This window comes from Vigna angularis, chromosome 5, assembly GCF_016808095.1.
Source record: "Vigna angularis cultivar LongXiaoDou No.4 chromosome 5, ASM1680809v1, whole genome shotgun sequence".
Lineage (NCBI taxonomy): Eukaryota > Viridiplantae > Streptophyta > Magnoliopsida > Fabales > Fabaceae > Vigna > Vigna angularis.
This window is the reverse complement of record NC_068974.1, coordinates 38,654,844-38,681,384: the sequence shown is the minus strand read 5'-3', so window position 1 is coordinate 38,681,384 and position 26,541 is coordinate 38,654,844. Positions and strand designations below refer to the sequence as shown.

Genomic DNA, 26,541 nt, shown 5'->3' with positions numbered 1-26,541 from the left:
TAATATAAAAGGCTCTTTAATTGAGAAGTTATTTAGATATATAGATTGTTTTAATTGGGAAAATATCATTCCTTGCACTGCGAAATCACAAAAGATTGTATATGTCAAAATATATGGATGTAGAAACAAGATTTCCTACATTGTTCCATTGTTTCCCACTATATTAAATGTCTCAAATCTAATCGTATAATTAGAATAACTATAAACAATAAATGATTAAGGAAGTGAAATTTGTTCATAATTTCTTATATAATAAATAAATTTATTAACCTATATACTCATTCTCTAAATTAACTGCTCTTAGATTATAGATATATTACAAAGCTATCTTATGAGATCATCTTTCATTTTTTTGGTTTTATTATACTACATTTACCATATTTATAACATTCAAAATCTTTATTAATGTTTTATTTAATCGTTAATAAGAAAATATATCTCTAAAAAAAATTTATTTTATTCTTATAACTAAATTAAAAAAATTTCAAAACAAAAAAGTATATTGATTTTTTGTTTTCATAATTCTAAATCTGAACTTTTAATGCGACATGTTTCAATGAGAAAATATTAAAGACAGCTGCTAGAATATTAAATTTATAAGTTGGTTGATAAAACCAGTGTCTCCAAGCTTATTATTAAGCATGAAGGGATTTATCAAGGAAATAGATAAGAGAAAGAGACAAATAACATTACAGTTCTATAATTCCTCGGATGAATGGTTCGGCTAGTAGTATTAACACAACTCGTGTTTGACAAATACAACATAAATAATCCTATAATAATAAGATTTCCATGACAAAACGTACTGCAATCTTATCCATTTATATGTCTGCAGCAAGGAAGTTACCAGACAGTGCTACCTGCATCAAAATAACAAATGACTTGAACAATAAATGCTACATGCCAAGAACCCATACTAAAAGAAATGACAGCAACTGAAGAGAGTGAGAGAAAGTACCTTCTCGCCCAATTTAAAGGGAGGTAATCCCTTATAAGGACAGGTACTGCATCTGAATGCATCTCCCAGCCCACACTGCAAATCAAAGACAAATTTGAGAGCAATGCAATTATGGGAAAAAAATTTCTGAGCACAATAGAGAGGGTAACTATTCAGAGCATATCGAAAAACCTGCAAGAGAAATTGTAAGCTCTATCATACTAGACACACTGACCACAATACAAATCAACATTAGATATTCTTGTTTGTTCCCTTAATGCTGATCAAAATTAATGTTCAAAATCGTTTTTGCGTTACAAACGACCATTGTAAGATAATCTAACAAAACTTTTTTGAAGAGCAAGATCTGAACATACAAGTGGATTTATAATCCAAACCAAATTCCTTTTTTTACCAGGTGAGGTTGCCACCTGAATGTTTATTTAAAGCTCACAAACTCAGCAAGCTTTCGATAGCTAAATTGAAAGAAATGGCAATAACATTTGCATTTCTTCCATCCATAAGCCTCTATATACACATTCATGAGCTATGTGCAAGAAGGAAAGGAATTATGATGTAGCACTAGCTCTTATATTTCATGATATTTAAGTTAGCTTCCATGAATTGGGAAGAGAGGTTGCTTTAATGCTTCTTTGCCTCTAAATCATCTGAATTATTACAAAAAGCTAACAAACCAAATTGGGAAGCTATTAAAAAGGTCAGAACTTTGATGACTAAAATGTGCAGAAAGTAAAAATGAATTCTCGTTGAACACACAGCCTTAGAAAGCATAAACAGAGTATATATTACAAAGGGAAAATAATTAACACATACGCTGCCACAAGCTGATTGAGGATTATTAATCTGTTCTGCTGTCAATCCTAACTTCAAAACTTTTTCCTCTTCTTCAGCCCTCCCACAGGTGCAATTTTTGCAAGCTTTTCTAGTACTGCCAATTTCACAATCACCTATGGCACAAACACGTCAGCTAAGAACCTAGTTTCACACAAAATACTAGTTGTGGAACAAACTTAAAAGTGTTCCTTACCTGGCAGTAGCTGGGGTTTCTTCAAATCTTCTTCAGTCAAAAGACTATCTTCATCTATAAGATCCGAATCAACATCAATTTGCATTTTAGGTGAACTCTTTATCACCTTCTTTAAGGAAAATGATGAACCAACTTTCCATGAGGGCTTTTTTGCTTTGATCTATGAGCAATACAAAGCATATTGATTCTTATAATTTGTAAGAGAGCAAGAACAATTAATTAGGAAAGAAAGAGAAAGAATAATTGATGACTCACGGCATACAATTCACTCATACAATAGGAAGACAAATTTGCCAGAAGGACAGGGAAGATCATGATTAAAAGGAGAAAAAAAAACTAATGAAAATTAGTAATTGTGCTCAAACTGAGAAACCTATAACTTCACAATAATAGTTGCTAATACCAATAGACTGGTTTTAAGACAGATGTCAGGCTATTGTATTCTGCCGTACAGCACCAAACACAAGAAAACAATAAAAAATTGATGAATAGAAGTGGCATAGGATAGGAAGATTCCAGTTAATGAAACTTACCAAGAAAACAATTAGAAATCGATGAATAGAAGTGGCATAGGATAGGAAGGTTCCGGTTAATGAAACTTACCCCAGTTGATTGTAAAACTTGTGTTTCTGAAAACCCTGCCAGCAATAACTTGCTCTGAAGATCAGATATTATCTGCATGGATGATGGGGAAAATAATCAGACTATGCAATAGAACAATATCAATTCCACTAGGCACAATCTAAGCCGTTATTACCTTATCAAATGAGTCCACAGTAGACTGAGATGACTTGCGAATGAGAATTATACCACCCACTTTTAACACTCTAAGAATTTCTTGAATCAGTTGGTCCCCAGGACAATCACTTGACAACCAGTTTAAAATAGCAGAATCAACACAGGAAGAATCCAATGGCAAATTGCCTAAAATGATAGGTGAAACAAAATGGTTACAATACAATAAAATATGATATATGTGTGAAATGGAATTGAGCATTTTCAATGGAAATGTGAATTTGAATCCATGTTCTTTAAAGAAAAAACAACTATTGGTTGACATGTTTAAAGGAATTGGACAAAATACAGGAAGGACTGGCTATTTCCAATTTTGTTGCACTTCAGGCATTTTGTTGCTAAAACTAAAGGTTGAACCTCTGATCTTGTTGAAGATCCAAAGCTTGATGTAGCTAAAGATATAATATATTGAAATTTGACACTATATACTGTCGCAGATAAACAAAGAAACTAAGAAAAACTGAGCAGTCAATGGACGGAGAGAACAAAATACCACAACTCTCCCACATTTTGACACAATTGTTCTCTTTGACATAAGTATCATTTTGTCTTTTTGGTGCAGGTGCTTAATATCTTTGCTGTTATTGACATATTTTGACTGGCCTAGCATATTGAGTTGGAAAAGTCTAACCTGAAAGTATGTTGATATGTTTCTATGTTTTAATTTTAATAAAGAATAAACTTTATTATAATGACAATCAAGCCACATTATAGCATTAAACAAGCCTTTATTAACTTTATTGATGGCTTGAAATTGTTATTCTTGTCATCAAGCTTACAAAGGAAACTGATTTTTTCATCTGAGAGGACAGGAACACAATCAGAACACCCATCAATTCAGAGCCATTCCTCTTAAACCTCAGCATGAAACCAGATGGATAACAAAGAGATTCAGATTTAAAACTGATTCAACTCCTGGGTCTGCTTATTTTTATTATACTAATGCATCTCAGTCTGATGGATAACAAAGAGATTCAGATTATGGATTCATTCAACTGGAGAAAATATTAACAGAAACAAGAGAAATAAGGGCCAGCATAACCACCCATAACAAGATGGTAAGATGAAGTGATCAATAAACTATAGTCTACTAACCTAATTCACTATTTTGGCAACTACAGGGATCAAATGGGTAATTAAAGTCATAAATTGTAAACTTCTTGGATTTAAAACTGATTCAATAAAACAGTTCACTTTGGTATAACACACAATTGCATTCCACCTTCTTATTTACTGCTCCTACAAGTGGAGAGTGTTTACCCAGAGGTTCCTAAAAATATGAAGAATGAAGAATCAAGAGAATTACTTAAGAGCGAGGCAGATGTAAGAACCAGAGGATCAGATCCCTGATCCCCTTCATTGCCAAGTTCTGTAATTGTCTCAAACACTTGACTGACGGAAAGAACTGCTCCATCTGTGAAAACCAGGACAGCACGACCTTTCTTTGCACCATCCTGCAATAATCAAAACTTAAATTTAAAACATTGAAAGTTAAAGATGTTCCCGTCTTTCTATCCTCACATAGACAGCAAAATATTTTAGCATGAAAGAGAAATAAAAAGAAAAACAAAATGAAGACATAGTTTCAAGTATTCCAACACTGGAATGAAAATTTTTGAAACATCAAAATTAGTCTCGGTAGATGAAAAACAAGAATTGAAATCATAAGAGGAATTTGAGTGTGCGGTAGACAGTGTGAACGGAAAATAAACCTAGAAACAAGGAAAACAAAGGAAGCTAATATGTTATTAGAGAGAGAAAAAAGATAAACAGAAGGAAAGAAAAAGGAACGAACCATTTCCTATGCGAAGCAAAAGCAAAAGCAACCGGAGACAATGGAAGCTTCAAGAAAAAAGGCAGAGTTTCGGCGACTGCGAAAACAAATTTCTTAAACAGATGTTAGGAGGAAGAGAATTGCGGGTATTAATATGGAGAAGGAAGGAAGGAAAATCGTGCAGGTCACGTGGGCGTGACAGACATAACCACTGAGATTTACCTTCCTGCCTATAAAAAGTGCAATTGGTTTTAAATGTTTGTTAATTTAAAAGGACAATTTGGTAATGAATCGATAATAAATTTTCAACAAATAAAATTCTGAGGATTTTTTTATACTATTGTATTATTTAAATATAAGAAAATATGTCATATTTATTTGATTATATAATTCAATATTAAGATTTTAAAAATATTTAAATATAATTTTTCATGAGTTGGAGAAATACATGCAGTTATATTTTAACGTTGTCCAATATTTATTCAATTAAAAAATTAATTGTTCATTATAATTGTATTTGATACTGTACTAAATATTTAGAAATTAGAAATTTTATTTTAGTATGCGTAATTTAAGAACTAAATATAAATATAAATAATTTAAATGAATCCGTGCTTTTTTTATGTTTATTTGTTTTCCAATTTTATAATTTAAATAAATGTTTTTTTATAAATTAAAACAATTATTTTATTAATTTTACTTTTAAGCAATTGTTTTTATTAATATATTTCATTTTACTATTTTATTTTTTAAGTATTGTAAATCCTTTTTGAAACTCAATTAACTATTTTTAATAATAAAAAATTGTAAATAACTTTTTTTATCACGAGAAAGAGTGAATATAGTATTTTAAAAAAATGTTTTATTATAAATTTCAATTCAAATATTCGACAATGACTAAAATTATATTTTAAAATTTTTAAAAATATAGACAGTTTTTTTATAAATATTAATGATATATGACAAATCTGAAATAGAAATACTGTTAATACACCAACCCTGATTAGGTTAGTACTCAGCTTAAATTAGTCAAAGAAGCTCATATAAAAAAACAACAAATCCACAAAAAAAAAAAAACTAAATAGTCCAAAATAAATTACTGTTACCACCTTTTAGAGCACTTCAAATTAAAATAATATAAGAGGATGAATGTAAAATTATTAAACATTAAACATGTAACTTTTTATATATCTTTTTCAGTAAAAATTATACATATCAACTAACAGATTTTCTATAAAATTAAGCAATTATAAATTTAGCATGTCAAAGCACAAATCATTATACCAATATATATGAAGATAAAGGTTCGCGAGACAGATTCTGCTTCAACTCTTTCAATTTTTCCGCCTAATACAAATAATTTATTTAATGTAATTCATAAAAATGCATATTTATTGCAAGAATCATTTTGAAGATTTGAACATTTAAATTTAAAACATAACCAAAGTATATATTAAATATATAGTAGCTCAACTAAAAAAAATGAATTGCGAAATTGACAATATATTACAAAGTTTAGTATTTTTGCTTTTCCATCCCTATTCTTTATCATTTATTAACCGCGTGGAGAGGATCCAGTAATCTTTATGCATCTGGTTTGAAGGAGGGAAGAAAATGATCTGAAAATTGAGAAAGGATATGGAGGCACTGCTCTTAATAATGTTGATAATGTAGACAGTATTAGGAAGTTGATTCAATGTAATATATAACACTGTTCTAACATCAAACTAAAGGGAGAATTGATAAGAGTAAGAGAGGAGTTACAAAAAGAATTATCTTCGGTCGTGCGATCTCCCAGATTCCAATGGATGTTTGGAAGATTCTAGAGAATTTCTACCTTTAGCATCAGTATGTTTATCTTCCCTGGAATCATGTGAATGAGATGCCTTTTGACGCCGCAGCATATCCTCTGCATACCTGCGCCACAATGCTTCTCTTTCTTTTCTTGGAACTTTGTTATATCTTGGATCAGATTTTAGAACTCGCTTAGCTGTAGACCAAGAATTGAGCACTGTTTTTCCATCCTCATTTTCATGAGATGCAGCATCAGTGGTCAATACTTCAGCTAAGAGAACTCTAAATTCGTGAGCACATCGCTGGCCAAATCACAATCATCACGGGTGTTAAGAATGGGACATATAAGTGACACTGAAGAGAATGGCATACACACCACTATCTCATATATTGTTCTCTTACCTCCTGAAGCATCTTCACGTGTTCCCGAAACAATTTTTCCGTATCAGAAGAATCAAGTTCAGGATTAGTTGCTCGTCCTTGAGGATCCTTTTCTAATTTAGGTTTCGATTCCGTCCATGATGCCTAACAACATAGTACGCAAATGGCATTAATTTTACATTGATGGAAGAAAATGGAATAAAATTTATCATCAATATCAGCCAAGTTCCTAGTAAATAAGAAAATTACAAGTGAGTAATCTTAAAGCAATCAAGTGTCAGAAAAACTCACTCGCGTTAATCTAATCCTTTCAAAACAACAGTGAGTCCTGAAGGACTACATACATTCTAATCCTTTCAGATTGCGGGATACTGTTAAGTTGATTATTAAAGATTTTCGAAACAATTTCGTAGCCCTGACACAAAAAGAAATCTATACCAGAGGATCTTTGATTGTCTCCACGAGTAAAGCTTGAAAAGAAGTAACTGCCTCCTTTCTTCGAATTTTTAGTCGCACTCTCTCCATTTCCTGTTCTTCTCTTTCCTTCCTTTTGCGCAGCTCTCGTTCTCTTTCCCTGAGCTTGTCCTGTAAAATAGTTTCAACTTCCTGTAACTTGCTTCATAATCAATACATCACAAAAAGAAATGAAAATGAGTTGTTACAGGAGCACCCCTATATAAATATAAATTGGTAGAAAGGTCAATTTGGTCCTTGAACGTATATATGAAGGTTTCAATTTAGCCCTAGAATTTATATAAATTTAAACCTGTAAGTAATGTCCATCTCTCATTCATCTTTCATTTTAAGTAGGTTGTTGCATGTCACCATTAAAATGCAATTTAGTCATTGTTTGTTATTAAAATAAAATTTAGTCTATATATGTATGGACCTATTTGAAACGAAAGACGAATATTTAAAAAGGAGACTACTTTCAAGGACCAAAAAGATGATCCAGTGAATATAATAACAAGCAAACTCATGTAATACAATAATACAGACCAATATAAAAAAGAAAAATAATGAAGAAAAGACACTTCAATACCAGTAATAAAAGTCACTACGATGAAAGTACACTTCCAATGACCTAAAAATGTAAAGTAGTTCAGCAGCCTCTATGCACCATGAATATACAAGGCACCGATAAAAATGATAACGGGAAAAAAAGTAGATGGCAGTTATTCTCGTTTCTAATTAGGAACTTATTTGCTCATTAAGATAGGCAATCGTTGCATATTAACCAGCTGATACCTGCTCCTCCCTTTTAGCTTTGGTCTCTCTTTCTGTCGCATATTCAGCAGCTTTCAGTTCAGATATATACTCATTGAACAAACCTTCCCTATCCTCATGCCTCACAGATTTATATCTTGGGTCATCCCTTAAACTTTCTTTAACCTGCATCCACAGAAGATTATAGATTAGGAAGAATAAGAAATCGAAAAAGCGAGCAATACATATGCCACATTCAAAAGTTACACTTACATGTACATGTATACCAAAACTTGTCTCTAAAACAAGTTAATTATCAAACTATATCCTTGGGAGTACATTAACAATCTAAAGTTGAGGCTTGTGAGAAAATGAGAAAGGAAAATTTTCTAAACGTGTTTGGATTTTTTTTTTTTTTTGGCCCAGCAGAGTGAACTTATTTATATGCGGGAGCATTACAAAAATAATCAATGCCAAAGAATTTAACGATAGAAGAATTTAAGATACCACTATTACCTAAGATTCATTGATCCTAGCTATACCATGTATATATAGGCTACTTGAAAAAACAAACATCAAAGAAGCTCTTGTTCTCCTAAAACATTCCTATTTCCAACACTCGCTAACATATCCTACCTTTTTATTAAAAAAGAACATAATAGAAAGGTTCATTCAAAAAAAGCATATTAGCAAGTCGTACCCAGAAGTATCTCGATAATATAACCCTAAAAACAATTAGGAGGATACCGAACACCTGGACGAGTGAGACAGTGATATTGAGAAAATCAACACTTTATTTTATTACAGCCATTATCATTCTCAGTAACATGGAAAACAACATCCCACTATCACATAGCCCAAAAAAATTTATTCAAATCCTTGAGAAAATCAACACTTGATTTTGTAACAGTCAATATCATTCCCAGTAACATGGAAAACGAACTCCTCATCCCGCTATCACATAACCCAAAAATATTTCATTCAAATCCAATAAAAACACAGCCACTCGTGAAGTAAGACTCAATTTTTTTCTCCCTCCTGGTTTTTCAGACATCAACTCGTAACGTTTACAAATTAAGAAATAACTCATAGGGAGACAACTTAAAAATGACACTAGTTCGCATGTTTGTGATCTTGAAAGAAAATTAAACATTATCTTATAGCACTTGAATACGTTTTTAATTCCTGCATCTAAGTAGTAGAAAAAAACTATGTCAACACTAATTTATGACACACATACCCTGGACCAACGTGAGTTGAAAGATATATCTCCTCGCTCTTTAAGCATTGACTTAAAACTGGCTGCAGCAGCTGCACGCATTGCTTGAGTCTTTTCTTCAGCAGCTTTCTTCAAAGGAAGCACTCTGAAACACAAATAGGAACCCGTCAACCAGCATTCTGTAAACACCACATTTGATAAAAAAAAAAGCCATCTACCATGCAAATTCAAAGAGTTCAGAGGGCATAAGGACACACCCACAGTGAATCCGAGAGTCTGTCATTAGCCTACTACCTGCTGACTCAAGTTGCTTTCAAGGATTACAACAGAAATCATTTCTCTGTCTAGGAAAAAGTTCAATATTAATGCAAATGAGGATCCAAACCAAAGCAGTACATATACACACAAAGTTAAGAACTTATTAGAGGTGAGAGGACGTAAAGGAATCCTTGAGCAAGGAGGTTAAGGCAAGAAAGGAACCCTAGACAAGAAAGAAAAAGTGAGGCTGCAGCTGAAACTCAGTTGTCCAAATGGTATTTAATGTATGAATTTTCTCAATCTTTACTTTCCATAAAATTATATATATATACTCATGAACAGCCCTACTACCAAGCAAGTATATATTGATCACTTGCATCTAACATTCTCAACCAATATTTTGATCCGTAGCAATTTAAGCTGAAAAACCTTAACATTTTCCTTCTTTTAACACTATCAATCTGAAAGCCATAGAAAGCAGAATAGCACTAGTCAAAACTCATTCCATGCAGTAGCCTGGATCCCATGAGTTCAAAGCAGATCAATAGATAAATCCTAGTTCCAGGATGATGCTTAATTTAATCAATACATTAATATGTATATCACAACTTTTAAAATTGTCATCAATCACGACAATTTAGAGGTTTTTAATCAACCCTATCCGATATTTGGACTAGTGACTCCCAGCATATCTCTCGCAATATGAAAGATGGCATTGATACTGTACCAAACAGTGGCTACTTTGTAGATATTTCAATCTCTTCCCAGGTTGAATACTTGACCGCATAAACTTGTTTGCCACTGAAGGATACTACCATAACTCAATTAAAACATATGCTTTTTAAGAAAAATTAACGAAGTATGGACCTTCTGTGCTTTGTATGCCCAACATCCATGATGAATGATCAGAAGATTCAAGGAAATAAAAAGAAAATGACCTATTCGATTTCCATGTTAAGAATGACAGATAGAAATACAGACTTCCAGACACAACTTCCACAAAGCATCATACGATGTGTATAATTGTTTGATATGACAGACCACCTCGGTACGGCTAGGAGATCCAAAAGCATGACTAGTGTGAAAATTAATAAATCAAATAAATATGATGGGAAGGATGCTGCAAATGTGAAAACATCACATCAGAAATTGACAGAAACCTAAATGGAATATCCTATCAAAATGTGAAGTGGCACCTTTCATTCAATAGGTGCTCTTGCTCCTTGCGGTCCAATGCCTCAAACCGTGGATCATTTCCCCATTTCTTCCGAAAAGTTTGATAATCAGTATTGTAGTTAATATCCTGAAAAAAATTCATATTGTATATTCATTTAGAAGTTCCACAGATCAAAGGCAGTTAGATTTATCATGGAACAATAATTAGTATGAATACGCATCAAAACAAGGCAATATAAACCTCTAAGGCTTCATCCAGTAATTGCTTAAATCCTTCAATTGCAGCCTTCTGTGCAGCACGCTTTTCTTTGCGTTCTTCTTCAGCACGGGTTTTAACATAATGCTCAAACAAGGATCTCCTAGCAGAATAACTTGGGATGGCCTGTAATGACAGATTATATATAATAAAAAAACTTGCAGATGACAACATAAAGAAGCCAACACGTGAAAGAAAAAAGATACAATATTGGGGACAAGACATCTTTCAAAAACAATAGACAATTTTAAAGCTAGGTACATTGTCTCCAAAAGTTTTCTAGCCCATATGCATGTACATTAGAGAACTGTCCTTAAAGAAACCATGAACCAAAAACCACAAGGAGGCCATAGATGATTACCACATTTCATAATTTTTAAAAGAACAATTTAAAGATGCACTAACTTTTACCTTTCTTCCCCCAAAAAACTAGGTAGTGGGAGCAGCAAACTCTTTAAAATTGAAAGAACATGTAATATTGTTATGGCTCCTAAGATGAAACATTTACATACATGTATAAAATTTACAACTTACTCTCGAATCAGTTACCCTAAACCACGTGTTATACAAAAAACTAGACTTAATTTCAGACAATCTTCTTGTATTTACATTTGCACTTTTTCACAAGTGAAACGACTAACTTACACATGGATACCATTCCAGCAATCACACAGCGTGATACAATTAAGACAAAGTTAATACAAATTCCAGCATTGAACAAAACTATAAGTGAAGAAATCACGTAAAACTATAGTAGTGCCAGTTGAAGGAAAGACCACTGGTTCCCAATAAAAATATAAAAAAAAATAGTTTCAAAATACCTTAAAACGTGGATCAAATACTATCTTTGGCAATTCTTTCTCCCATTTTGAGAATGGTGCCACTCCGCGTTCCTTGAGCATCTCCTACAAAATTTTAGACACAAATAAACAAAAATTATTAGATACGAACTACAGTGAGAGTGAATCATGGTTCACGACTTTATGTTGCATTGGTTACACAGAATTGATTTAAGACAAAGAAAATAGTAAGTTATTTTATTCAAAGTTTAGCAGACTTTATAATTATGTAAAATGCAGTAAGGGGTTCAATTTAACATCATAAAATCAATAACTTCTTTTTGTAGGTGATATTTGACATATAGCAGTTGTTACCCTGGTAAAGATGAATGAGAGGAAAGATTAATTTTTTCTAGACAAAACACGTGTTCAGGCCAGGACAACATAGAAAACAGAATTTCCACTGAAGCAAAATATGAATAGAGACCATCATTACACGGTACAGGCAAGCCTTTTTTCCTAACAAAACTGAAAAGGAATTATAGCTCAAAGAAAAACTAGACTAGGAGGCACCATGACTCTGGAAGAAAGCAAAATTCTGAAATACTTGATCCAACAATTTTAATTTTAATTTGTCACAGAAATGGTGCACTACAGAATTAAATTAAATACAAATCTACAACAATTTAACAGTCTTTAATAAACAACTTCGATTATACAAATTTTAAAAACAATATAATCACAACAACAATGCGAATAACATCCAAACCAAACAAAAGTTTCATTGAATAATAAACCAAGGGCAAAAGAAAATGCAAAGTGAGGGCGATACATTTCACATGGTAATTTTATCTTATTTACCAACCAATAATGAAACCAGGGCAGCAGGATTAAGATTCCTCATAATATAAAACAACAGAAAAGAACTACATCGACTCAAAGAAAGAGACAAATATACCTTGAATTGAATGATGCACTCCTCCTTTGAAGGCCCACTGTCTTCATCTTCAGAATCTGAAGATGTATCAGAAACATTAGCAGCACCATTAGTATCTTTTTGTTTATCTTTGCTATTATCTGCTTGCATGCCCTTAGAGGTAGATTCAACTGCTTTTGAACCATTTGATTCAGATCCTGTTTGTACTGATGGCACAGGAATAGAAGAGGAAGTAATAGGTGTTCCTGAATCCTGCAATTTCTTCTTGATCAAATCCAAAGCCGATGATGGGCTCTGTAGATTAGAGGGTTTAAGAGCTGCAGCATCACGACCACCAGTATTAATAGCAGGAGCATTCAGAGTAACCATTCCAGACCCTCTATCAGACAATACATTAGTATTTGGAACTGACATTAACTGATCTTTTGTAACATCACCATCTTGTTTCTTTTTCAATTCAGACACCTCATTTGGAATTTGCCAGCAGCTAGTCTAACAGAACAAAATGATAAAAATAAGTAATTTATAAAGCTTAAGCTATTAGATGGATTTTCACAGTAATGTAAATAAAAATTTCTAACACACGGTAAAGGCAACATTATGGTTAGAATGTAACTTGGTAGTTCATCCCAGAAAGACAGAAGGAGACTGGCAGGGAAACAAGACAATTTGAGACAATAAAGTTGATTAATTTGTGAATGTAGGAACCATACCTTGGTTCGATTGTTGTAGTAATATTTTTTTCCATCACTAGTAGAGACCGACAGCCAATCAGTACCAGGCAAATCCATCCTATTGCAATAAAAAAATAATAAAAGTTGAAAAGATAAGATTGTAAATCTTTTATAAACAGCATGCAAATAGCATTGTTACAATTTAGAAGAAATTAAAAATTTAAATGGATACACAAAGGTCACCCAATCCATTAACAAAGAATCTCACAATACTCCCAGCACTATAGCAAGAAACCATATGCAGTTTAACTTCTGGCAATTATCATTTCTTAACAACCTAACAGTATTGTTACAGAAAATTCCTCTGAATCAGATTAATTTGTCTATAGAACCCTTCCAACCAATCAATCCATATCTATATATAAGGCATGAAACTTTCTTAGGAGCATCGGGTGCAGTATATTCAATTCTTAGGACCAAAAATAATTGTATGGTCATAATCACATTTACCCTATGGATGCAGAGAAAGAAACAATGAAAGAAAACATTGAAATTTTTTATTTGATTAAAGAGAATAAGAAAAGGGAGAAATACTAAAGAATTCAAAATTTTCTCTCCAAGTCGTATTGCCAAATTTTAAATTAGCACACAATTTTAACAAAAATTATTAAAACAGAATAGTTAATATTTAACCTTCCCTTCATTTTAGACATCGGGAGAGGGGATCAGCATTTATCACCCCCACCCCGGAAAATAGTTTTTCCAGCTTACCACTATCCTCTTTCCTTGCTACCTAAGTAATAGAATTAAACTATAAAATTGAAATACACCTTCTCTGGCCTCTTAAAACAATGTCAGAGGAAAAATACAAAATAAAAAACCAGAATAAATTCAGAGTTAGTTTGATGAAATACAAAATTATTTTTTTACCACCAAAAGATATGGAACGAACTTACATTGAAACTGGAGTGGGCTGAGCAGAAACTTGGTGAGGCTGCACACACATCCAAAACATCAATAAACCAAATTAAGATAAAAGAATATATAGGATCAAAAACACTACAACATATGATAGCAGGTGGTTTTGGATAGTAAATAAGTCATCCAATATGATCTTCTACAGTTAGAAGTTACAGTTTTAGTCTACAAATATTAGGTATCCGAGGTTTTTCCTATTGATTAGGGTATTCCATATCACCATCTAAAATAATTAAATATTAGATACAGATAAATAAAGAATATTAAAGAATTTTTGTAATGATAGATGATAGAACACACTCCCAAAAACAGAGAAGAAAAAAGGGAGAGAGGGAACAAGAGATATAGTACTGAAACTGAAATTTTATCTCACACCTATGTATCACAATACAACATTACTACTTACAGCACAATAACAAGCAGTTAGTTAACAGCCCGCTTACTACCAAACCAACATACCATACTAACTGAATTATCCACAACAATAAAAACAATGCATAAGTATAAAAAGAATATTTTTTTAGTTATGAAGGACACAATAATGTAGAAGATCCGCCAACAACACAGGTACTGAGTATTAGTACCTCCCCTATAAATCCAGCAGGTTTATCATATGTTGATTCTCCAGTCAAGGCATTATAATAGTATATAATTCCTGCTTCAGTCTTGTGGGCAGTCCAGGCCTCTAATTGATCATTATTAGCAGCATCCTCATTCTGGGTGACAACAGCATTTAATTTCTTCTTATCATCTGCAACCACAAAACAAAAAATTTCATAAATGAGATTTCCCTTTCCAAAACCTCTCAATGAGAAAATGCATTTCAGAAGAGCAGTAGCATGGCATTGTGCATACCAGCTGGCCCTGAAATAACTTCTGTTTGCAAAGCAGTTGTTCCCCTTAGCTGATTGCTGGAAGCAGGAGTAGAAGTGCCACCGCCACCACTCACAGGTGTAACACCAGGAGGTTGAGAATCAGGTATTGGAACAGCAGGGAGAGTAATACCACGTGCTGGAAATGGAAAGGGGCCAGGAAAAGGAGCAGGGTATTGTAAATATGGGGGTCTAAAGACTCCACTCATCTGTGGGGCCTGTAACCAAAGTCCCTGAGGGGGAGCAGCCATTGAAGGCATGGATGGATAGGGTAAACCTTTCAGAGGGGCAGTAGGATCCGATGCAATGGCTGAAATTGGCATGTTTGGTCTCGGTAATGCAGCTGAGGAAGAATCTGTTCCTGTAGATGGAACAACAGTATTGATGGAAATTATAGAAGATGATGTTAGTCCAGGAGGGCCAGGATTTCCTGGAGTAGGCATTACAGGATGCAAAGGAAAAGACATGGCAGTGGGCATCCACGAAGTAGTTGGCCGATAATTAGGATCAGAGGGAGGCATTATCGTTGTAGAAGTATGAGCAGGGATGGAATGTGGGGTACTTGCTGCAGATGACAATTTAGTAACATCCTGTGCAACAGATTCGGAGATTTTCTGCAATAAGCGAGTATAAGTAGGAGGAAATAAACATTTTTGACATTTTTTTACTGTCAAGTTATTGGAGTACAAATTACATGATGGCAATCTTCTTTACCAGACACTACATGATATCCATGATTCATTTTGGATTGAGAGTGTACACATATCACCCATTTGAAACCAACAACATTTCTTTGTTATCTATTATTGCATAAAAGCCTGGTGCAAAAAGCAGCACAAACAGACCCCATTGTGTTATTATACATACTATTGAATGAACACAGAAATCATAAAGACATATTATTGAATGAGAAGGCTTGCTTCTCCTCTTACATTAGCATTACATTTATAAGGGAAATAAAGTAACTACCCATTTCCTTTCCAACTCACTTTGGTTGGAACACAACTCACACACACAGCTCATACTGACAGCACACACACAACTCACACTAATCATTCTAACAATAATTCTAACACTCCCCCTCAAGCTGGAGCATACAAATTGTATGTACCAAGCTTGGAACTAATGAATTCAATTCTAGGTCCTCTTAAGGACTTAGTTAACATATCTGCAAGTTGATCATTTGACCCAACAAACTCAGTACAAATTTCTTTGGACAACAATTTTTCCCGAACAAAATGGCAGTCAATTTCTATATGTTTGGTCCTCTCGTGAAACACTGGGTTTGATGCAATGTGGAGAGCAGCTTGATTATCGCAATACATCTTCATGGTTTGAATGTTACAGAAGTTGAGTTCTTGAAGAAATTGCTTCACCCATATAAGTTCACTTGTTAGTGATGCCATAGCCCTATATTCAGCTTCAGCTGTTGATCGGGCTACTACATTTTGTTTCTTACTCTTCCATGAAATGATATTTCCCCCAAGGAGAACACAATATTCAGTAGTAGACCGTCTATCAATAGGCGAGCCTGCCCAATCTGCATCACAGTATCCAGAGACTTGAATGCTTCCTTTATCTTCATATAACAACCCTTGTCCAAGAGCCTTTTTTAGGTATCTTAGAATACGAATGATAGCATTCCAATGGCCAAGACATGGAGCCTGCATGAATTGACTGACCACTCCAACTGCAAAAGATAGATCCGGTCTTGTAATAGTGAGATAAATCAGTTTTCCAACAAGTCTTCTGTATCTTTCTGGATCGGAGAACAAATCACCTTCGCTTGAAGCTAATTTTTGATTTGGGTCCATAGGACTGTCTATTGGTCTACAATCAATCATTCCTGTCTCTTGTAATATATCAAGAGCATATTTCCTCTGAGAGACTACAATTCCATCTTTTGACCGAGCTACTTCAATGCCCAAGAAGTATTTGAGGCTTCCAAGATCTTTGGTTTTGAAATGTTTGCATAAGTGTTTCTTTAGTTGAGATATTCCAACAACATCATTTCCTGTGATGACTATATCATCAACATATACTATTAGATAAACACATTTCCCAAGAGATGTAGTACAATAAAAAACTGAATGATCTGTTTCACTTCGTTTCAAGCCAAATTGTTGAACAATAGAGCTGAATTTTCCAAACCAAGCACGTGGTGATTGCTTGAGACCATATAGAGAGCGATGCAATTTGCATACCATTCCACACTCCCCCTGAGCAACAAACCCTGGAGGTTGCTCCATATAAACTTCGTCCTCAAGATCACCATGAAGGAAGGCATTTTTTATATCGAGTTGATGAAGTGGCCAGTGACGAATAGCTGCCATTGCAAAGAATAGACGAATAGTAGTCATCTTGGCCACAGGAGAGAAAGTCTCACAATAATCGATGCCATAAACTTGAGTGTATCCTTTGGCAACTAAACGAGCTTTGAGACGATCAATGTTGCCGTTTGAATCAACTTTAACTGTATACACCCATCGACAACCAACTGCCTTTTTATCCTGTGGAAGAGGTACCAACTCCCAAGTTTTATTTTGTTCGAGAGCTTGGATTTCTTCAATCATTGCCTCTCGCCAACCAGGATGAGCAAGTGCTTCTTCCATATTTTTAGGTATATCAACTGAAGACACTGAAGATATAAGTGCACAATAGGAAGGAGATAATCTGTGATAACTAAGAAAGTTATAGATTGGGTGTGGGTTGCGAGTGGAACGAGTACCTTTCCGAAGAGCAATGGGCCAACCTGAATCATCTTCGGCAGTCGTGGGAGTAAGTGACGGTGAGGAAGAATCTGAAGGAGAGGATTCACCATTTTCTGGATGTTCTACCTGTGTAACATTGGGAGATGATGGTTCAGGGGAACTGGGACGCTGAGTTGTAGACACAGGAGGAATATTTGACGCAATCATGGGAAGAGGAAGGACCTGTTGGATACCCTCAATCTCTTGTTCAGATGAAGTGAAGTAGGGAGTTTGTTCAAAAAAGGTAACATTTGCAGACATAAAGTACTTTTTAGTTTCAGGAGAGTAACACCTATAACCTTTTTGAAGCCGTGAATATCCCAAGAAGACACATTTGATTGCACGAGCAGAAAGTTTATCTAGTCCAGGAGACATGTCATGAACAAAACATACGCAACCAAAGATTCGAGGAGAGGTGTGAAAGAGAGGTTGGTTTGGAAAAAGAATGGAAAAAGGAGTTTTATGATTAAGAGAAGAAGAGGGCATCCTATTAATAAGATAACATGCAGTTAAAATGGCATCGCCCCAGTGATGAGTGGGAATATGGGCACTAAGCAAAAGAGTACGGGCAGTTTCAATCAAGTGTCGGTTTTTTCTTTCTGCTATACCATTTTGTTGTGGTGTATGAGGACATGTAGACTGATGTAGGATACCATGAGAGTTTAAAAGTGCAGAGAAATTGTAAGAGAAGTATTCTTTGGCATTGTCACTACTTAGAATTTTGATAACTTGGCCAAATTGATTTTTGATTTCATTTAAAAAGGAGGTAAAGATGGATAACAATTCAGAACGATCTTTCATAAGATAAACCCAAGTACATCTTGAATATTCATCAATGAAAGTAACAAAATACCGAAAACCAAAGGACGAGACACGACTAGGTCCCCAAATATCAGAATGGATAATGGAAAAACTAGAATCACACGTTGTTTGTGACTTTTTAGGAAAGGAAGACCTAACGTGTTTTCCGAATTGACATGACTCACATTCTAAACTATTGACATTACCAAGTTCAGGGAACATTTTTTTTAATTTTAACAAATGAGGATGACCAAACCGATCGTGTAACAGTTTAGGAGTAGGAGCTGCAACACATGACACATGGGGATGAGATCCAAAATGGTATAATCCTCCTGCTTCATATCCTTCTCCAATCCGTTTCCCTGTCCCACGCTCCTGTATAACAAAGGAGTTGTTATCAAAGGTTATTGAACAATTTAATGATTTGGTTAACTGACTCAAGGAAATCAAATTGAAAGGACAGTTAGGAACAAATAGAACAGATTGGAGATTTAAGGATGGAGACAGGGAGACATGACCAATGCCCTTTGATGAGACTTTTGAACCATTTGCAAGGGTTATTAAATGAGATTTTTCTTGAAAAGAAAGGGTTGAGAACAAAGAGGTATTACCGGAGATATGATCAGAAGCACCCGAATCAATTACCCATGAAGTTTGATCTTTGGGAGATTGAGAAATGCACGCTGTACTTGAAGATGTTTGTGCCATGCTATTGGATTTTAACCGTAGGTACTCCTGATATTCATCTTCAGTAAATTTTGAATCTGAAGGGTTAGACTGAGAGATATTAGCGGTTTTTGGAGGAAAACCATGCAATAAGTAGCAATTCTCTTGGGTATGACCCATCCTTTTGCAATATGTGCACGGACCTCGCCCTCGACCTCCACGTCCTCCACGTCCTCCTCCTCTAGTACCGCGTCCTCTTTCGCGGGCGATAATCATGGCAGATTGCTCTACTGCCCCAAAAGTTTCTTGAGGGTGTGGCATCGGAACCCGAAGAAGACGTGTGGTCAAGGATTCCATGAAGGGAACTTCATGACTGGTTAGAAGTTGATCTCGGATATGAGCAAGGTCGGGATGCAGAGCTCGTAGAATCATTACCATATAATACTTGTCTAACCTTGTTTTGATATCTTCAGAAGATCCTGCTTCTAAAAACATCCGCAATTCTTCAGTAGCGGATTGGGCTTCAGCCATAAAGGATACCATATCATGATTCTCCATTTTAAGGGATGCAAGTTTATTCGCCGTGTCATACAGACGTTGAATGTCATTGGCATAAATGCTTTGAGCTTTCTTCCAAAAAGAGTGACATGTCTTGAAAGCTCTAAGGGATATGAAGATTTGTGGTTCTACGGATTGCCACAACAAAGCACACAGTTGGAAATCTGCTTGTTTCCATTGATCTGCTTTTTCAGCTGGTACGTGTGTTCCATCTTGCTCAAGATGATCATAACATCCGTGGCCAAGAAAACCACATTTCAACAGCAGCGGACCAAGATAAATAATTTTTCCCATTCAGTTTTTCAGAAGTGATATTGGGACTTCCTGATAATGAGATAATGCTGCCAGTTGCCATTGCACGGTGTCTATGAATCTGAACTCTAAGAAAAAACAAAGGAAGGCAGCAGCGACAAACTGCAGTGAGAAAGAGAAAATGAAGCCTTTTGTATACCCAACTCAGAAAAGGCTGTAATGGCTGCTATGGAGGGACATAACAGAGAGAGGAAGGTCCGGCGAGTCTACTGGAAGCAGCACGAAGTGATTCCGATGTCGGAACGGCGGCGCGTGAACAGTACGCGCCCAAGCTCAACTGGAGAAAGGTGGCGCGTGGAGGCGCGTGGAGGCGCGTGGAGAGGATGCTTGGACTGATTCCGGCGGGGTTATTTGTCGCTTGGAGAGGCGCTCCAGATCTGCTGGTCGCCGGACGAAACTGGGTTGATCGACGGCGGCGGACGGCAGCGGACGGCGGCGGACGACAGAGAAAGGTGGCGATATGTGGTGATGGGTGTGCCAAACAGTGAATAAAGTTTGAGAAAAAAGAGGTTGATATATGATTATGGTAGATGATGAGTGATAATGGTGGAGCTATATCTGATAGCTCAACTGAGAAAAGAAAAAACCAGAGCGGGATCGACCCGCTCTGATACCATATTGAATGAACACAGAAATCATAAAGACATATTATTGAATGAGAAGGCTTGCTTCTCCTCTTACATTAGCATTACATTTATAAGGGAAATAAAGTAACTACCCATTTCCTTTCCAACTCACTTTGGTTGGAACACAACTCACACACACAGCTCATACTGACAGCACACACACAACTCACACTAATCATTCTAACAATAATTCTAACACATACATCACAATGCACTATGCCACCAACAAAACTTTTTTTCTTTATCTTATAGCACTAAAGTATTGTGTATATTAAAGTTACTTGCATCGTATACTTCAAGCTCATTTCATTATACTCTAGTATATTGCTGTCCAAGTTAGACCCGCCTTTGGCCAATTAACACTTAGTTCACATGAGCATTTAAAGGTCATTATCATTGTTGTTTGAGTAAGTAGAAACTTCTAAGTGACGGATTAAGAGGTTTTGATATCCACTGATAACTCGTTGCTTGGTAGTTTGAGGAAAAGCTCGCTTTAAATTCAGTTTCACGGTACAGGGGAATAAAGTAGTTGCACTCCACCACTTTCAACCGTTCCATATTGTTGCCAGATTTATCATGTGTCTAGTGATCTTAATTCCAACATTTCCACCAACTCAAACAAACATGTCTAAGAGTTTCCACAAATTTCCCTAAACTAAGGAATCACCCAAATTCATTCCTTCTCTCTAATTGATCTTGAAACTTGCACCCTACATTTTAAAATAAGAATAGAGTAAGGAACTTACACCACTAGATTGAGTATGCTGTTGGCTGCTAGAAAAAGCACCACCACTCTGGGGAACATTATATGAAAATGAAAGAGCAGCATGCGACGAGACACCGGGAACTGGAGGTTGAAACACTACAGGGTTTACCGTTGAATTGGATTTTATCACCTGCGTTAAAAAAAAAACAACAAACATACACAACAACGTGGTATGTAAGAACACGCGACCGTGATTAAAATACAACATGCATCACCACAAACCCATTCAATAATAAACTTAACACTAGAAGCAAATAACTCCGTACTATACTGACATTATGTGTCGATGACAGCTGAGGGCTTCCCGAAACATTGGCATTCTGAAGAACGCCGTGAGGAAATGGAGGTGCCGCTGCCGGAGCTACAAACGCAGTTGCATTGTGAATGAGCCGTTTCGCGAATTGACTCAGCAAAAATAACATTCGATAAATCGAAAGCATAAAGGTGGAGTAGGTTTACCAGTAGAAGGAGTTGCATGAGCGGAATTAGGAGTGGGAGAAGCCATAGGAAGAGACGTTTCTCCGGACACAGGTGGCTTCGCCTCCTGCGGCAACCACGCCGGCGAAGCCATTGAAACCGATCTGCGTTCATAAGAATTGACATTAGACGACGGAAACAGAGCAACTAACAAGAATTCTGACAAAGGCGAATCGTAAATTGGAGAGCGAAAGGAATAGGGCTGCGAAATTCGGAGAACAAAATCCGATGCAAAGCAAGTAAAGAATGAAGAGAAGATAACGAACGAGTGTGAGAGTGCGGAGAAGGAAGAAGAAGGCGCGTGGTAGAATTTGGACGGAAACAGTTGAGAGCGAAACGAGGAGTGAGTGAGGAAATGTTTTGTTTTGAGTTGAAAGAGAAGAGAATGGAAATGGGTTTGGGTTTGGGTTTGGGTTTGGGTTTGGGTTTATGTATGTGTTATTTTCGAGTTAGGTTAGGGCAATCAAGCTTGCTTCCTCGGACCATAGAACTGAGTCTTGTTCATATATAATAATTTTATTTCATAAATAAATTAATTAATAATTCTTTGTAACTAATAACAAATGACGATGTAAACATAGTAAATCTCTTCTATTTAATCACCAAAGTATACAAATTATAAATATATATATATATATATTTGATTGTTGTTTTTTAAAATCTTTGAGTAGGGTTTTTTCCCATTAAAACAACGTATAACATTAAATTAATACCCTAAAGTTGAAATGTTCTGTTCCAGAAAAAAAAAAACATGGTCCGATGTGTCCATTCCCATTATTGATTATTGACATTGATTGTTGGAAAAATTAAACATGGGATTGAATAAGTGAACATAAATAATCAAATCATGACTCATCTTTGTTTTGGTAAATATGAAAAAATTATAAAAGTCATTTTTTTTGTATTATCTTTTATATTTCTATTTATAACTTAATAATATTTTACTAATTTAGGAAACTCAATTCTTTTAGAAAAAATATATATACGTTTACAATAACAATATTGTATATATGAGTATACATCAAAACATGAATATACTGGACAAAAATATATATTATTACCAGGTATTTATTTTTTCACAAAAAAAAAAAGAGTCAATTAGAACACATGTGAGTATTAAAAGGTATTTATTGTTTTTTATATTTATTTTGTTTATTTTCATATCATTTTCTTCTAACAAAATAATTATATTTTTCACTTTATTTCATTTCTATTTTCTTTTGTCGTTTTTTTTTTCTTTTAACAGTCTAAGGAAAACAAATTGCATTCTAAAAGTAAAGTAGGAGAAATTAATAAGACTTTAAGTTTCTGAATATATATTTTTTTATAACCCTTGCATATAATAAGGTATTGTAACAATAGCAATTCAATATTTACTCAACCATAGTTAGTTATCTTCTTCTTGATGTGGCTCAAGACAATTATGCCAATTTTATCAATTTTTTTAAACCTATTATCGTAAACTTTGTTTGATGACTAATTTTTATTAAATAATATAATTCACTGACTTTAGAGATCAACCTTCCTAATCAAATTTTCTTAAATATATAGTTTTATGGTTTGATTAACTTTTTCCTTTATTGTTTTATATGTAAACTAAATCGTATCGTTTGAAAATGATATATGATTTCAAAATAAAATTATTTTATGTAATATTTTTTTATTTTTTTAAATGAATAAGTAACGATGATTCAATTTGTTTGTTCACATTAAGTTGTAAAAAAATAATATAAATGTTAAACTTAAACTAAATTAGATTACTTTTTTTTACTCATCCCTTTAACCCACAAATAAAACAGTAATAGTTTGGTAATTAAATTTTTAGAACGATCAATTTTATTAGAAATTAATAATAATGTTTAAAAAAAGAATAATATCATCTTATCTATATAACGAATTATTACATCTGAAAATTAAAACGAATTTTGTTCACTTTACTTAATTTTAAAATAATTTTTAAATTGAATTATTATCTTTAATTAAACTAATTTGACCTATTGATCCTCTCTAATTACCAAAAATTAGCTTACAAAATTTGGGAAATTCTCAGAAAAGTTTAAGATACAAATGATATTGTCATCAACTTAAACAACAAAGTGTACTTCCATAATTCTTTGAACCACACGAATCTTAAGCTTAACATTTGTACAATAGTCCCACATTGTTTGAGTATATCAATAGCAAAAGATTGTTTTAATATTTAAAGTTATGAATATTTCTATCAAACACACCGTTAATGTAAATATGATTGAATTATAATTTTTAATACAAAATAAATTATATTTTTAATAGTCGAAGGAAAATATTCATTTCTATATAATTTAAAAATATTATTTCATATGTTTATTACTGAACTTGTACTGTATTTTATGATCTCACTGAAGTTTTTTTTTTAATTTGTTTAAGTTATAAATATAAAAATTAAATAAATTTATTGAATTTATAAATTATACTGAATTTTTATTATTTTTATTTAAGTTATAAATATAAAAACTAAAAATATTGTAATTAAATAAATTTATTAAATTTATAAATTTATACTGAATTTTTATGTCATGTAATAATAAAATTTGACTACTCTCATTCCGTCTGAAGTGCTTTGAGAAATGAGTTTGACGAGAAGAAGAGAAAAGGTGGAAACGCATCATATTATTCTAAAATCATTTATTTTTACAAATTTATATATAATATTTATAGCATAAGATGTTTTAACATGAAATTAGTGAATGATAAATAATTTTTAGTTATTTGTATTAGCGTTGAACTTCTAACAAATTAATATTTATCCCTAAATTAATTATTATAAAAGTTTCTATCTAACATGTTATTATCGAAAAAAGACTTAGGCGGTGTTTGTTTGAAGGAAAAGAACTGTTCACGCGGATATGTGAGGATGGATTTGAGAGATGGACGTTGTTCTCATGGAATGATTTGTGAAGAAATAAATCCGCTGATTTGTGAGATATCAGTGTTGAACTCATCTCGCTGATTTGAGAAGATTTACGCTGATTTACTGGACAAAGACTTATATGCCCTGTATGAAAAATAAAATTCCAATACAAACCTTATTCGAATTTGATGCTTAATAACAGATCCGAAGTATTGGCTTGAAAGTGACCAGCGGTGGAGTAAAGGTAATGTTTCTTTCCATTTTGACGTGGTTGTTGTAGGTAGAAGGTTTGTGATTTAAAGGAAGAGCAAGACAGTCGTTAACGGAGGAGCAAGAACGCTGTTGATGATGATGACGGAGTGGATGCAGATGACCAAACGTGGAAGGAGGGATTGAAGAAGTAAAGAACCAGACTGTGTATTCGGTTCGAAGAAGAGGGTATCCGGTTCGAGCAATTTGAAGGAGTTCCAAAGGAGGCGTATCCGGATACAAGGTTGGCGTATCCGATCCAGCTTCTCTAACAACTTCCATGGGGAGACGTATTCGGATCCAGCTTCTCCAACAACTTCGCGTATCCGGTTCTAGCTTGTGGAAGAACTTCCAACGAAGGATACACATTATTGTATCCGGTTCCAGCCAAGGTGTGCGCGAGTTTATTCGGTTTTGCCGGCGTCGTTTCCGGTTCGCTGTGGTTTGTGAGTGGTTTGGACATCCATAACTGCGTTCCTCTGTCCCTCGCATTCATTGGTTAGCTTCAGCGTACCTTCGTCCATGGAAGTGATGGTGCCTTTGGTGTTGACGAGAAGGGCGCAGATGATGGAGGGTGTGTTCTTACGAGCAGCAGTCGTCGTAGACAGAGACGGAGGTGGAGAGGTTGGAAGCATTGACAGACAGGTGGATCCGGTTCCATACCTCGAGTATTCGGTTCCAGAACCATTGACACATCAGTTGTATCCGGTTCCAGCCAGTAGTATTCAGGCTTTCCAGGCATTGCAGAGAGCTGCCATGGTTGTTTAAGCATTCCACGAAGCTGGAGAAGGAGACGTTGGAGAAGGAGACCAAGCTGGAGTGAATCATCCTCTTGGATGCATTGGAGTCCATGTAGGTATAAAAAGATGAGCACCCATAACCCTATGTTTGTGATGCAGTGCTTGGAGGTATTGGCAGCAAGCTACGTGAAGGTGTATGCAGGTGGTGGAGATTTCGCAAGGTGGTGGACCATTTATGTGCTGTGTAGCCTAGGCAAGGTGGTGGACATTGATCAAGATCATTCTGTTTAATTGGTATTATGTGTAATTTTTTTTTGTTGATAGTGAAAGAAGTTCTTCTCTGGTTGGCAGTGTAAGAAACTGATGTTAACATGTTTTGATACCATTTGCATTCTTAGAAAACAAGATATGGTGGCTGGTTGCTTGTGAAGTTGGTGGATAGAGCTGCATCATTGACTTAAGTGGCAAGCTGATCCATTTTTATGTAAGTTGGAAACATTATTTATGGTTTGTGTGCATTGTTGAATCATTTTATTTGATAATAATTTGATATATGTTTCACGTTTGGTTTAGGCTTAGAAAAATTCAGATTTGAATATATCTTCTATAGAAAAGGAGAAAG

At 34.5% G+C, this 26,541-nt stretch overlaps 2 protein-coding genes across 5 annotated transcripts; both read right to left on the bottom strand.

Moving 5' to 3' along the window:
• Positions 1-578: 578 nt before the first annotated feature.
• LOC108339025 (anamorsin homolog) lies at positions 579-4,727 on the bottom strand. Its single transcript, XM_017576175.2, has 8 exons — positions 4,576-4,727; positions 4,087-4,234; positions 2,743-2,909; positions 2,589-2,660; positions 1,986-2,145; positions 1,772-1,905; positions 959-1,033; positions 579-860 (listed from the first exon to the last, which is right to left on the bottom strand). The coding sequence occupies exons 1-8, from the start codon at positions 4,576-4,578 to the stop codon at positions 822-824; spliced, it is 798 nt and encodes a 265-aa protein (XP_017431664.1). The 5' UTR covers positions 4,579-4,727; the 3' UTR covers positions 579-821.
• Positions 4,728-6,011: 1,284 nt separating this feature from the next.
• On the bottom strand, positions 6,012-22,461 carry LOC108340343 (pre-mRNA-processing protein 40C). 4 transcript variants are annotated; one of them, XM_017577645.2, is made up of 18 exons: positions 22,307-22,461; positions 22,023-22,144; positions 21,839-21,924; positions 21,544-21,693; positions 15,068-15,698; positions 14,797-14,963; positions 14,191-14,228; positions 13,274-13,352; positions 12,582-13,052; positions 11,666-11,749; positions 10,830-10,970; positions 10,609-10,715; positions 9,176-9,299; positions 7,978-8,121; positions 7,168-7,314; positions 6,751-6,873; positions 6,319-6,650; positions 6,012-6,173 (listed from the first exon to the last, which is right to left on the bottom strand). In XM_017577645.2, the coding sequence occupies exons 2-17, from the start codon at positions 22,132-22,134 to the stop codon at positions 6,327-6,329; spliced, it is 2,928 nt and encodes a 975-aa protein (XP_017433134.1). In that variant the 5' UTR covers positions 22,135-22,144; positions 22,307-22,461; the 3' UTR covers positions 6,012-6,173; positions 6,319-6,326. The 4 variants fall into 4 exon arrangements, with proteins under 4 accessions (XP_017433134.1, XP_017433133.1, XP_052733543.1 ...); XM_017577644.2 differs by lacking the exon at positions 6,012-6,173 and having other exon boundaries at positions 6,181-6,650; XM_052877583.1 differs by lacking the exon at positions 6,012-6,173 and having other exon boundaries at positions 6,181-6,650; positions 15,068-15,674.
• Positions 22,462-26,541: the final 4,080 nt, after the last annotated feature.